At 38.3% G+C, this 12,866-nt stretch overlaps 1 protein-coding gene across 1 annotated transcript in view; it reads left to right on the top strand.

Moving 5' to 3' along the window:
* Positions 1-12,866, top strand: part of ZNRF2 (zinc and ring finger 2) — a 95,453-nt gene that overhangs the window by 44,702 nt on the left and 37,885 nt on the right. Inside the window, exon 2 of the mRNA XM_032872347.1 lies at positions 8,838-8,933. Within this exon, the coding sequence (XP_032728238.1) occupies positions 8,838-8,933 (96 nt within the window). The remainder of the gene's footprint in view (positions 1-8,837; positions 8,934-12,866) is intronic.

Below are 12,866 nucleotides of genomic sequence, written 5' to 3'. Positions count from 1 at the left end.
TTGTCTCGTAGTTAAAAATTGCCTCCATCTGTTCGCTTATTTGATTTTCTAAGTTCCTGTCAGTTCTTCCCAACCTTGAAAAAGAATTATAAAACTGTCTGAACACAACACTGTTTTCCACCTGATACAACACATCAAGAAACCTTATCTGTTTACTCCTTACCATTTTCCACCCTCTTCCTCTTCTCCTTGCGTCCTCTACTCCCCTCTTCCAGTCTGTGCCACGTATCTTCTAGACCTGTTAAACATTATCCAAGGATTTTTCTCCACTTCTCTCCTGTGAGAGAGCTTATTTCCTTTATCTTGGGGTCTTTCTGTTTGTTTTTTCTTCTTTTCTGTTTGCTCCTTTGTTTCAGTGGACCTTGTGTTCCTTCTAGAGGGTGCAGAGGAAGGAAAGTTTTTGATACTTTGCCTATACTTCGATAAAATGTGTGACTATGTAATAGTTTGGGTATATAGTCTGAGTGAAATAATTTTCAGAATCTTAAAGTCACTGCTTCATTTGTCTCCTTTCAGGTGTTGCTATTGAGAAGACTAATGCCATTCTAATTCTGGAAAGCAGTTAACTAGACTCTGCAAAAATATTAGTATCATGAAAGGCAAAAAAATTTAAAAGTCTGGGAAACTATTCTAGGTACTTTTCATCTTTTTTCTTTCTGAAAGTTTTTAGACTTTATTCTTAACCCCTAGTGCTCTGTTACGTCACAGTACCATACCTCGGTACGGCTATTTCTTTTCCTTTGTTGTATGGGTGCATTCTTTCAGTTCGCATAGTCATAAATTTCAGTTTGGGAAATTACGTGTTTGGTAGTTTCTCCCTTTTTTTTTCAAGTCTGTTTCTAGTTGGTTGGATGTTAGACGACCTGGATCGATCTTCTGACTTTATTATTTTCCTGTTTGATTTTTCATTCTACTTTTTGAGAGGTTAAAGATGTGCAGAGTGATGGTTGGAGACTTAGGCTCTGAAGCCTGAAGCCCAGTTTGATTTCTGGCTTTGCCTTTTTCTAGCTGTGTGAAGTTACTTAATACTCTTTCTGTTTTTCATGTGTAAATTGGGTTTGTATTAGTACCTCACTCAAGGATGTGGGAATAAACGTGTTCATTCACCCGAAGTGCTTAGAAAATTTCCTGGTAGATAGTAAATGTTCATTGTTATTATCATTTGGCATCATTAGTACCTCAAGTTAATAATCCGGCTGTCTATTTGAATTGTTAGTTAAGAATTCTTAATTTCATTAAAACTTTTGAGGAGCTCTTGTTTGCTGCTCTGTTCTTACAGTCTCTTGTTTTGTGGGTGCAGTTACCATCTTAGTGGGACAGATGAGGAAATTTGGGAAAAACCTCCAAGATACAAAATGGACCCCAAAACTAAATACGTGATAAAACACATCAAGTCAAATACACAAACAAAAATAAATTGAAATTTTAGATTTTTGGGGTTCAGCAGTGCTAAGGTTTTTTTTTGTTTCCTGTGTTGGTAGTTTTATCATATTTACTCTTTTCTTTGAATGTTTTGGTGTACGTCTTATATGTTGGCTTTTTCTAAAGTTCCTCATAATGAGGTTCTAGTTATATTTGGTGGAAATACATGTAAGTATTGTGTACTCGGTGAAGCACATCAGGAAGCACAGACGTCTGCTTGTCCTTTTGTCGGTGATACTAAGTTTGAACATTTAAGGTGAGGTCAGATAGTTTCTCCATTTTAAGAGTACCTTTTTATCTGTGTTAATTAAGTGATCTTGGGTTGATATTTTCAGAATGTAATTATTTATATATACTTTGGCATCCTTTTTAGATGTAAGGTACTGTGATCTGTTACATCATTATCCATTTTGATTCTCAGATCCAAATCTGACCAGGAGAAGCCCTTTCAAGCTGGCTTCTTTGCCTTTTTATGTGTTCGTATCAGTTTTTGAGCACTTCCTTAGTCTGGCATGACAAGATATTCTAGGTTCACCTTGTACTTTCCCTGTCCCAGACCTGGAACTCAGATTTTTCTCCAAGGAGCTCTTGTTTCTCTTCATGGAGGAATAATAGTAAGAAACCCAAAATCTGGGGGTTGAGTCTGCTTTTTTGCTATGGAGGTATCATTGCTTCTGGGTCCCTGTGTGTGTGCATACATATATATGTACGCATGTGTGTACCTGCACATGCATAGGCATGTGTGTATTTGTATCTGGTATATAGTTACATTCATTTGTGTCCATTTATATTTAATTTTAGTAGGGATTTCCCCCTAATTCTTGTTTTATTTTTGGATATGTATTCAGTAATATTGTGCAAGTCAAAAACTATATTAAAAGGTACATTCGAATACCTTTTTCCTTTTTTTAACCACATTTTAACTACCTACAAGCAACATGTATATAAACCTTAATTTGAAGTTTATCCTTTCTTGTTTTTTTTTTCTATTTGCAGATACATACATGTACATGTATTAGTTACTCTTCTTTGTTGCACAGAAGTTTGCCTAACATTGAATTTTTTTCCCACATTGCTTTTTTCACTTAAGATAGCTTTGATATCTCTCCATCAGTTCATAGAGACCTTCCTCATTTCCTTTTTATAACTGCAGAGTGTTCCGTTGTGTAGATGCCTAATGGTTTCTGCACTATGCGTCTTCACTATGTTTACAGGATTGTGCGATTCCAAAGAGTGCCATCATAACTTACTGTGTATGTGTGTGTTTTAATTAAAACATAAATTTATTATTTCTTGAGGTTCTGTGAGTAGAATTGAATTAGTTGTTGGAGCTCTCCCTTGGCGAGTCTTTCAAGCAGTTGCAGATGGAAGTTGGGGCTAGAGTCATTTGAAAGTTGAAAGTAACGCAGCATCCAAGGTAGCTCACACATTATACCTGGCAACTGATGCTGGTTGTCAGCTCAGGGCTCACCTCAGGCTCTAGCTTACATTCCAGCTGAAATGCTTATTTGTGACCTATTTGGCAGGAACTTCTAGAACATGTCAGTTGGGTTCTGAAAGGGAGTATCCCAAAAGTGAGCATTCCAAAAGGTCAAGTGGGAGCTGCAAAGCTTTTAAGATTTATCTCAGAAATCCTAGAACATCACTTCTACTTCTGCACTCTTGATCAACCAGAGCATTTATGCTGGCCCAGATATAAGGAGAGAAGAATTAGTCTTAATGTGAGAAACAGGGTGCATGAAATTGAAAGCAACTGTATTTGGAGATTGTATGCATAGTCTGCCTTCTAGCAATCACAGTTCACATCCCTTCCATATGTAAGATGTATGCACTTAATTCCAGCACTCACAGTCTCATCCCAGTGTGGCATCAGTTTGACTCCAGAATCTTGTTACTGGAGTCAGGTCCAGATATGAATAGATAAAGATTCTTGGGTGCAGTTCCTTTAGTACAGTTCCCTGAAAACCGTTGCCCTTGATCTGAAGATCTTTACTGAGATCTTTATTTCTCATTATGGTTTTGAGTTAACTGTCTAGTGTTTTGTGTTTTGTTGTTGTTGTTGTTGTTGTTGTTCCCCCTCCATTTCCTCTAGGATGGCTCTAGTGATCAACTTTTCAGCCTTTGTTTATCTGGGAATTTTACGATTTCTCCCTTACCTTTGAAGGAGTTTTGCTGGATATAGGATTCTTAATTGACAGGGCTGTTGTTGTTTTTCTTTGAGCCCTTTAAATACATCAGCTCAGCTCACTGCCCTCTAGACTCCAAAGTTTCTCATGAGAAATCTGCTCAAAATGTTAGGATCCCTTAATGTGATAATCACCTTTGTTTTGCTGTTCTCAAAATTCCCTCTTTGTCTTTTGGAAGTTTGAATATAATGTATCCTGGCATGGGTGCCCGTTGAGTTCATTACATCGAGGTTGTTGAGCTTTATAAATGTTTATTATATTCATGTCTTTAATCAAATTTGGCAAGTTTTCAGCCATTATTTCTTCATATATTCTCTCTGCCTTTGTCTCTCTTACTGGGACTCCCACAATGCATATCTTGCTCTACTTGTTGGTGTCCCATGGGTCCCTTAGGCTCTGGTCACTTTTCTTCCATCTTTTTTCTCTCTGTTCCTCAGACAAGATAATTTCCATTGTCCTATCTTAAAGTTCATGGATTATTTCTTCCTGCTCAAATGAGTCTTTGAATTGCTCTAGTGAGTTTTTCATTTCAGTTACTACACTTTTCAGGTCCAGAATTTCTTCATGGTTTCTATTTAGGTTTCCTATTTATTGATATTTCCATTTTGTTCATATTTCGATTATATTTTCTTGACCTTCTCTACATCTTCCTTTGTTTTCTTTGTTTTTTGAGCATCTTTAAGCTAGACATTTAAAAATCTTTGGCTAGTGTATCTGCCATCAGAGCTTTTTTATGGACAGTTTCTTTTATTTCTTTTTTTCCTTTAAAGGACATACTTTTGGGGCACCTGGGTGGCTCAGTCATTAAGCATCTATCTTTGGCTCAGGTCATGATTCCAGGGTCCTGGGTTCAAGCCCCGCTTAGGGCTCCCTGCTCAGCGGGAAGCCTGTTTCTCCCTCTTCCATTCCCCCTGCTTGTGTTCCTCTGTTGCTGTGTCTCTCTCTGTCAAATAAATAAAATCTTTAAAAAAAAAAAAAAAAAAAGGCCATACTTTACGGGTTTTTTGTATGGTTAAAGTTTTTGTTTTGTTTTGTTGTTTGCTGAAAACTGGTTATTCTAATATGTTAATTCTGGAAATCAGATTTTCCCCCTTCCCCGTGTCTTGCTGCTTTTTATTATTGTTTTTTGGGAGGTATTGTAGGCTCTCTGACAAGGATCATCAGCCTGAGGTAAAAATTTAAGGTCTTCTTCAAGACTTGCCCTGGGCATATACAGTCTTTCTGATTTCCCCTGTATGTATAGTTGTTCTTCAATCTCCTAGTCTTTAATGTTGGGCTCCCATAGGGAGGAAAAGTGAGAAATAAAGGGAGGGAAAGGGCATAGGCCCTTTAAAGCCCCTTGAAATTTCTTCAACTTGAGTGGGGGAAGGGCTTATCATGGGGAAGGTCTGACAGCAGTGACTACCCTTCTCTGTGTCTGTACCTCTTGGATGGGAAGCAGCGATCAGAGTACAAGGTCCCAGTATTCGGAGGACAGTCACGTATGGCCACCCTGGTTCCTGCAAGCTCTGTGTAAGCTGCTCCGAGAACAAGTGCCTTGCCTGTGACCGGGGGTGGGGTGTGGTAGGAAAGGTGACTGTTCACTTTGCTCAGAGCTGAAATTAACCACAGTACTGTCCTGGTCTTCGTCTTGGAAGTTGCAAGCCTTCAGTAAACTCCAGAGTTCCAGAGCAGTTCCCTGAGACAGACTCCACAAGCACAATTATTTAGGTGGGGAGGCCAGTTCTGCCAGTGCTTCCTGCTCTGCTGTCTCCTCAGAATCTTCTGTCTGTGCATGTGTTTTAGGGACATACCTTCAGGGTGAGAAGCTAGAAATGGGATTGCTAGATCAGAAGATAAATGCATATGTAACCGAGTTAGATATTGCCAGATTGCCCTCCTTAGAGCTTGTAAAATTTTGCGTTCCTACTAGCAGTGTATGAAAGTACTTGTTTCCTCACAGCTTCACCAACAGTACGTTGTCAAGGTTTTGAGTTTCTGCCAATCTGGGGTAAGTAGTGATTTCTTAATGTAGAGATAAAGTAAAGCCTAAGGAGAGAAAGCAGTAGTACAGAGAACTAACCTGGATTTCTAGTTAAAAAATGTGAATTAAACACGTGTTTCTCTTCCCTCCTAAGACCCACTAAAATGGGAATAAAGAAAAAGAACTTGGGGCGCCTGGGTGGCTCAGTGGGTTAAGCCTCTGCCTTCAGCTCAGGTTATGATCTCAGGGTCCTGGGATGGAACCCTGCCTCAGCTCTGCTCAGTGGGGAGCCTGCTTCCCTTCCTGTCTCTCTGCCTACTTGTGATCTCTCTTTCTCTGTCAAATAAATAAAATCTTAAAACAAACAAACAAACAAACAACTTAGGAAGGTGCTGCTTCTGTTCTGATAATGTGCAGTGTTTTGTTTGTTTAAAGTTCAGTTGAATATCCTTTTGGTGAAATACTGGTTTAGAACTTTACCCATTTTTCTAACTGGTGTTTGATTTTTCACAGTTTTTAAGAATTCTTTGTGTATCAAGGATATTGTCCTTCTGGGATGTTGTAAATATTTTCGGGTTTTTTTTTTGGATTTGTTTCTGGTGTGTTCTGTTTTAACCATGCAAATTTTTTTCTTCTGTTGCATTATGTTTATGAGCGAGGCGCTGAAAAGCTGATGGGAAGCTTTATGTTTAAGGCTGGGGCTTATCCATGGACAAGGTTCTTGATGTTCTATTCTTGGGGTCATTTGGATTTAAAAGAGTCTACCAGTTTCTTGGTAAAGAAAGTTGGCAGATGGGCCCTTTTCTGTACATGGATCTTTTATCCCTGTATTTTCTTTTCTTCTTTCCCATTGCTGTGCCTGGGGTCCTCAAATCTCCTACTTTGGGTCTTGTATTCTATAGTTAGCTTTCATTCTCCTGCTGTAGTTGGGGAACTATAGTTTCTTGTAGTTGCTATGTGTCATGTATTGAGAATCCAGGGATTTTTTTTTTTTCCCCCAGTCTTGGAATCAATCTAGATGTTAACCTCATGCCTCACCATTGTCTTGGGAAGTCATTCAGAGGTGTAGATTTTTTTTTTTTTTTAAGATTTTATTTATTCATTTGACAGGCAGAGATCACAAGCAGGCAGAGAAGCAGGAAGCAGGCATGCGGGGCTCAATCCCAGGACCCTGGGATCATGACCTGAGCCAAAGGCAGAGGCTTTAACCCACTGAGCCAACCCAGGCGCCCCAGAGGTGTAGATTTTTGAATCCTTTGAGAATTAGGTAGTGAGACTTGACTGACTTCCACGGGCACTTGGGATGTCTGTTTTCTCAGTCCTGGTAGTTTCTCTTTTCTCATCTGTGGTCTCAGGTTCTTTATCTTAATTTCTTTTATTCTCATTTCAGTGGATTTTAGATGGGAGAAGAAAGAAACATACTAATTTATTGTACTTAACTAAAAATCCAGGTGGTTGTTTGCCCATAGAGTTCTTTCTCTCTCCTTTGGCTCTACTTCCTGAGCAGTTGGATCCTCTCAGTACTTCACATATTGTGCTTTTATATGTCTATACTCAGATGATTCTGATCAGTAGTTAGAAAATTGGTTTCCTTTTTCCCTCTTTGATGTCCTTTTTAACTTAAAGGGAAGGTTTTTTTTTTTTTCTTTCAATTGCAAGCAAAAGATTGTTGGTTGGTCTTTTGAAATATGAATGCTACTGAAAAGTCATTTGACTTAAATTTGACTTCTGTTGACTTAATTGACTTAAATTTCCTTATATTGGTATAGTTTGGGGATTATAGCTATTTTGTAGTTTCATCTTAAATGAATTTCCTTTCCTCTTTCTTCTTTTTATTTTGGTGGTTTCAAGAAGGGGAAGTAACCATACCTTTATTCTTTATTTTAAAATGCATTTACTACAATGTCAAAAGCAGTGTTCAAATCTTATATTTCATTTAGGACTTTGAATACCTGGATTAAGTACCCATGCCAAGAACTTTTCCTGATTTGTATAAAAAGTTCTGCATGAAGTGTATGATTCTAGTCTGGCACATTTGGTCACAGTGAGTTTCAAGTCACAGTGAACAGAGGAGAGCGCCTCCTATAACACACATGTGCTAGAAGTATAGAGCTGTCAGAGTCTGCGGCAGCTGCAGGAACTGGTTTCTTTCACTACCCTTCTTAATAGCTCTTGTCTCTCAAGGTACTTCTGCTCCTGTCTGCACATCTGCTTCAAGGTCTCCATGCAAGCCAGTAGTTTCAGTTCTCTTGTAAGTTAAGCTTACATGAGCTGCTGGTCTCTCTCAAACCTACATGTGCTCTTTCTGCCTCAGCTCTGTACAGCTGACAAGTGTACAGCTGTTGCTGTTGCTTGTCATATTTCCCAGAAAAACAGATTGGCCCAGACCATCTTTTTGTGTTCCATTTGCGGTTTGTTGTTCTAGCCAAACTATAAATTGGCAATCTTGAATCAGGCGTCCAGCGTTGTTCATCTGCTTCCAGATGTCAGAGAGGGAGCAGTAGGGCAGCAGAGCCGTGGTAAGGAACCAGAGATGGGACGGTTACCCTGGTGTAGGTGAGGGAGTAGGATAGACCTGAATACATAGGGTATTCTCTCCTTCAGTATCCAGTTTATTTTTAATAGACTACCTCAGGCAAATACTTAGTGCAGAATGAATGTTGTAGGAAACTAATACTTAGGTGTCAGAGATGACTGGGAAATCTTTCCTATTTGATCCTATTTTCGGTTTGCACTGTGAATGTAGTAGCATAGTGTGAGAAAGATGACTGTACTAGAAGACAGAAGTCTTGGATTCTAGACCTGGTTTTTGCCAATATTGCCTTTCTTCATCAGAATAATTTTTAAAAGGTCAATGGAGTAGAATAGTTTTAAGGTACTGTGTAGCTGTAAAAACGTTGTGACTCAGATTGTGCCTTACTAAGCTGGGAAAGGTAATTTTCACAAAATTAAAAGTTCAGGTTAATGTAAAAAATTAGGAACAAGAATAGAATGATTGGACCCATATGTTAGGAATAGATATGGGAGTTTTGTAGTGAGCTTGATTCTTCTCATCTGTACTTGCTTCATTTGAAATGGGATGGTCTTTGTAAATAGATTGAAGTCAGTATGGTTACAAACTTCCCAACCTAACTTGAAATCAAGTAGTGTATTACTGTAAGTATAATATTGAAATTTGAAATGCTTTTTGTCTTCGATGCTTGTTTAAGAAATAGGAATTGGATATTTGGAATAATTGAGTGAAACGCGTTTCTTTTACTTTTTAGGATTTAAGTGCCCCGTATGCTCAAAATTCGTACCTTCAGATGAAATGGATTTGCATCTTGTGATGTGTTTAACAAAGCCAAGAATAACCTATAATGGTAAGTCTGGTGCTTTAAAATGCTATTTTAAATTAGAATTACCTAAGATTTTATGAATTTTATGTTTCAGGTAAAATTGAAAAGGCAAGGAACCCTGGAGCTAACTGGTTTTTTAGTTAGGTCTGATGCTTTGGCTTTACCATTCTTTCCTGACCACCATCTCCAGACATTTAAAATCCTAGGCAAGATTTCTCAGTGTAGCTTTGGTACATTTTGAAATAGACTTAAAAAAAAAAACAACAACACAGTTCATTCCTGGCTTTTTTCAAAAATTTTTAAATAGACAAATTTCAAAAGCCTACAAGAAATTTCACAGATTTTTCAAATGTAGTATTTGATTTGGAATAGAATGAGTAGGAAGAGCACCAGTAAACAGTGAACCCAATTGAAAGGTTGACTTCATTCAACAAATGTCTTTTTTCCTTTAAAGATTTTATTTGTTTGTTTATTTTAGAGTGTATGATTCAGGGGAGGGTCAAAGGCCCTGGAGAGAGACGGGCATACAGACTGCTGAGCGCAAGGTCCCATACCAGGAGATCATGACCCCAGCAAAATCAAGAGTGGTCAGTTAAACTACTGAGCCATCCAGGCTCCCTTCAGTAGATGTCTTATGAGAACCTGTGGAGTACGAGGTGTGGTGTTAGGAGGTTGGGATACAGCAGTGAATAAAACAGATGGATTCTACAGCTGAGCATCAGCCAGAAGTTAACCAGTTTAGCCCACTTAAGAATTTGAGATTAAAAAAAAAAAAAAAAAGAAAAAAAAGAATTTGAGATTTCTCCCCAGATTACAAAAATGCTGAGGTGGGAGGTAGACTTTAATATTGACATAAACATGTTACCCTGTCTAGCTCTTTTGCAAACTGATTTAGGAATCTCTTTCTAATAGAGCAGTGCTTCAGCCACACCATTTGTAGTATTGACAATAGAACCCTTTCCCTCCACCCTTTATTTTCCAATGAATAAGTAAAAGAAGATTATAGCAGTTCCTTTGAATAGTAAATGCACCTGTTGATTATATCCAAACCTTCTTGCATTGTCAAATTGAATTGGTTACTTGGCATAATATAATTGAAATTCAGTTACTTAAAAAATAAACATTCTCAATCAGGTTCAAAATTTGAGATAAAAGTGATGGGGCTTGTTTCTCATTTGTACTCCATGTCTTATCATTACCCTCCATAATTATGTTTATTGCAAGCGTTTTAAAAATAAAAATCCTTAAATGTTAAGAGTCTAGCCGTGAATTTTGAAAGCACAAATATTAATTCCTTGAACAATGTTTGCACATAACCTTAATATTCTGTACATTTCCTTATTGTGAGAGATATATATACATACATACATATATATAAATCATATATATATGCTACATATATGTATATGCTACAATCTTTGTGAATGCTGTTTGGCAGTTTTTAATTTCCTTAATTGGGCTCAAGCCAAGAGTTTCTTGTTTGTTTTTTAAGATTTTACTTATTTATTTGACAGAGGTCACAAGTAGGCAGAGAGGGAGAAGCAGGCTCCCTGCAGAGCAGAGAGCCGTATGCGGGGCTCTATCCCAGGACCCTTTTATTTAACCCACCAGGCCACCCAAGCCCCTCAAGTCAGGAGTTTATTTTTTACTAGCTCATGTATTTGGTATCTTGAAGATAACCTCCAAGAATCAATATGTAACCTTCTGCTTGGGTATAGTGTTGTTGGAAAGGAACCCACAGGCCCAAAATGGTGTCACTTAGGTCAAGGCACCAAGTCAGTAAACCAAGACTCAATACCTAACCTAACTGCAATTTCACACACACACACACACACACACACACACACACCCCCACCCCCAACACCCACACCCCCAACACCCACACCCACACCCCCCCCCCCCCCCGCCGCCCCCGTTGTAGCCTTTAACTAGTCAACATGAGAATTTCCTGGTCAGCACTAAGAAATGTGATTAGATGCCTCCAGTTCACCGGAGAAGGGTGACCTTGACTAAAACAATGGGTACTTTGCAAATTTTCTTTTTTCCACCTCCTCTCTACCTTTAAAAACCTTTCCTTTTTTGTAGCCCTTTCGAGCTCCCCTCTACCTGCTAGACAGAATGCTGCCTAATTCATGAATTGATTAATAAAGCCAGTTAGATCTTCAAAATTTACTCAGTTGAATTTTTGTTACTGAAAACTGTAAACCAAGAATTTAGGTTTTAAATACTGAATAGTCTTCAAATTCAGACATTAGTTAACTTAATGGGAAAAGCAAATAAAGGTGCAGATATTTTTAAGAATGGCTACCTACTTTACGGTAGGTATATCTGAAACTTTTTAATTTGTTAAATATATATTAACTGTCTATAAACATTTGAAAAAAAGCAGCCAAAAACAGTTTCTTTATAGAAATGGGACAGTGGCCAGCAGTGGTAGTAAAAGAAAAAGTTGTTTGGATTGGCTGTTTGAGGTTAGAGAGTGGTGGCTGATGGGCAGTATGCCTTCCCATTACGGTCTGCAGGATTCTTACACCAGGCTGTTTTGAGGGCAGAACCCTGTAGGGAAGGAAAAAAAAATGATCCGGTCTACACTTCTGAGTTCTTGGCAGAGACCTCTAATAAAAGACAGATTAATAAGAGAAAAACAAAAGTTTAGCAGTGCTTGACTTATATACATGGGAGATACCCTGGGAGAAGGGAGTAAATCTCTGAGATGATTTAGAAGGTGGGTTTAATGCTGTCTTCAGCTAAAGACAAAGAAAGTGAGGGTGGGGTTGGGAGCCTCTAGCTATGGGCCTTACAGGGAAAATTAAGGTAAACAAGGCGTTTGTTATGCATATTTAAGCACGGGAGTCTTCTCCACTGATAAGATAGATTCTCTTCTAATAGTCTCTTACGACAGTTTTACAAATGGAGATTTCCTTTATAAATGCAAATTTCCCTTATAAAAGGATAATGTTTACTCTTTTCAGAGCTTTTATATCTGTTTTTCCAATCTCTTGAAAATAATCCTATACCAAAGAGGCTTATTTTGAGATGGCAGATTCTGTTACCTTTCAGTCTCCTAAATCTCATCTATCACAGATGATAAAATTGGGCTCTTGAACGGGTAAGGTAGTCATCTAGGATCACTACAAAGTTTAGAGCAAGTTGAGTCAGAAAAATCTCGTGTCAGTCACATGGTTTTCTAACTTCCAATTTGAATTCCTAAAAAAAGAAAGATGTGCATCAGAAAGGTAGGGTGTGTAAATTGTGTTGATACTCAAATGAGAATTTTTTTTTTTTTAAGATTTTATTTATTTATTTGACAGAGAGATCACAAGTAGACAGAGAGGCAGGCGGAGAGAGAGGAGGGAGCAGGCTCCCTGCTGAGCAGAGAGCCCGATGTGGGACTCGATCCCAGGGCCCTGAGATCATGACCCCAGCCGAAGGCAGCGGCTTAACCCACTGAGCCACCCAGGCGCCCTCAAATGAGAATTTTTTTAGCATGGTGTTTATTATACCTTTTACAGCCTTTCCTAAACTAGCTAGAACTGAAATTTTGAAAAGTATTTGTTAAATGTATACTTATTTAACTATAAATATTCAGAGCAAGACGATTGATTAGTTGAGCTTGTTTTTCAGGCTGAATATATTTATAGTCAAACTCTACAATAGCATGAATTTCAGAAATTTAAACATAAACTGGTGATTCAAGAGTTCCAGATTTATACTCCAAGACATTACTCTGTTTGGTTTCCAGACTAGCTCACAATGATTTTGTTTTTTTGTTTGTTTCCTTTAACCTGTAATAATATATGCAAATACTCAAGTCTTGGTAACTGAAGAAGAAAATTGGCTAGGTAGAAGCTCTCAGGGTTAAGGCACCTGGCTCGACAGAGGTTCAGGTAGGAGGCCCAAGGCAGTCTGACAGGGAATGATTCAGAGCGATGTGAGTGCTTACCTACTGCAGGTGGT

This window comes from Lontra canadensis, unplaced genomic scaffold (genome assembly GCF_010015895.1).
Source record: "Lontra canadensis isolate GAN:19392208 unplaced genomic scaffold, GSC_riverotter_1.0 scaffold2, whole genome shotgun sequence".
Lineage (NCBI taxonomy): Eukaryota > Metazoa > Chordata > Mammalia > Carnivora > Mustelidae > Lontra > Lontra canadensis.
This window is presented reverse-complemented; position numbering and strand designations above follow the sequence as displayed.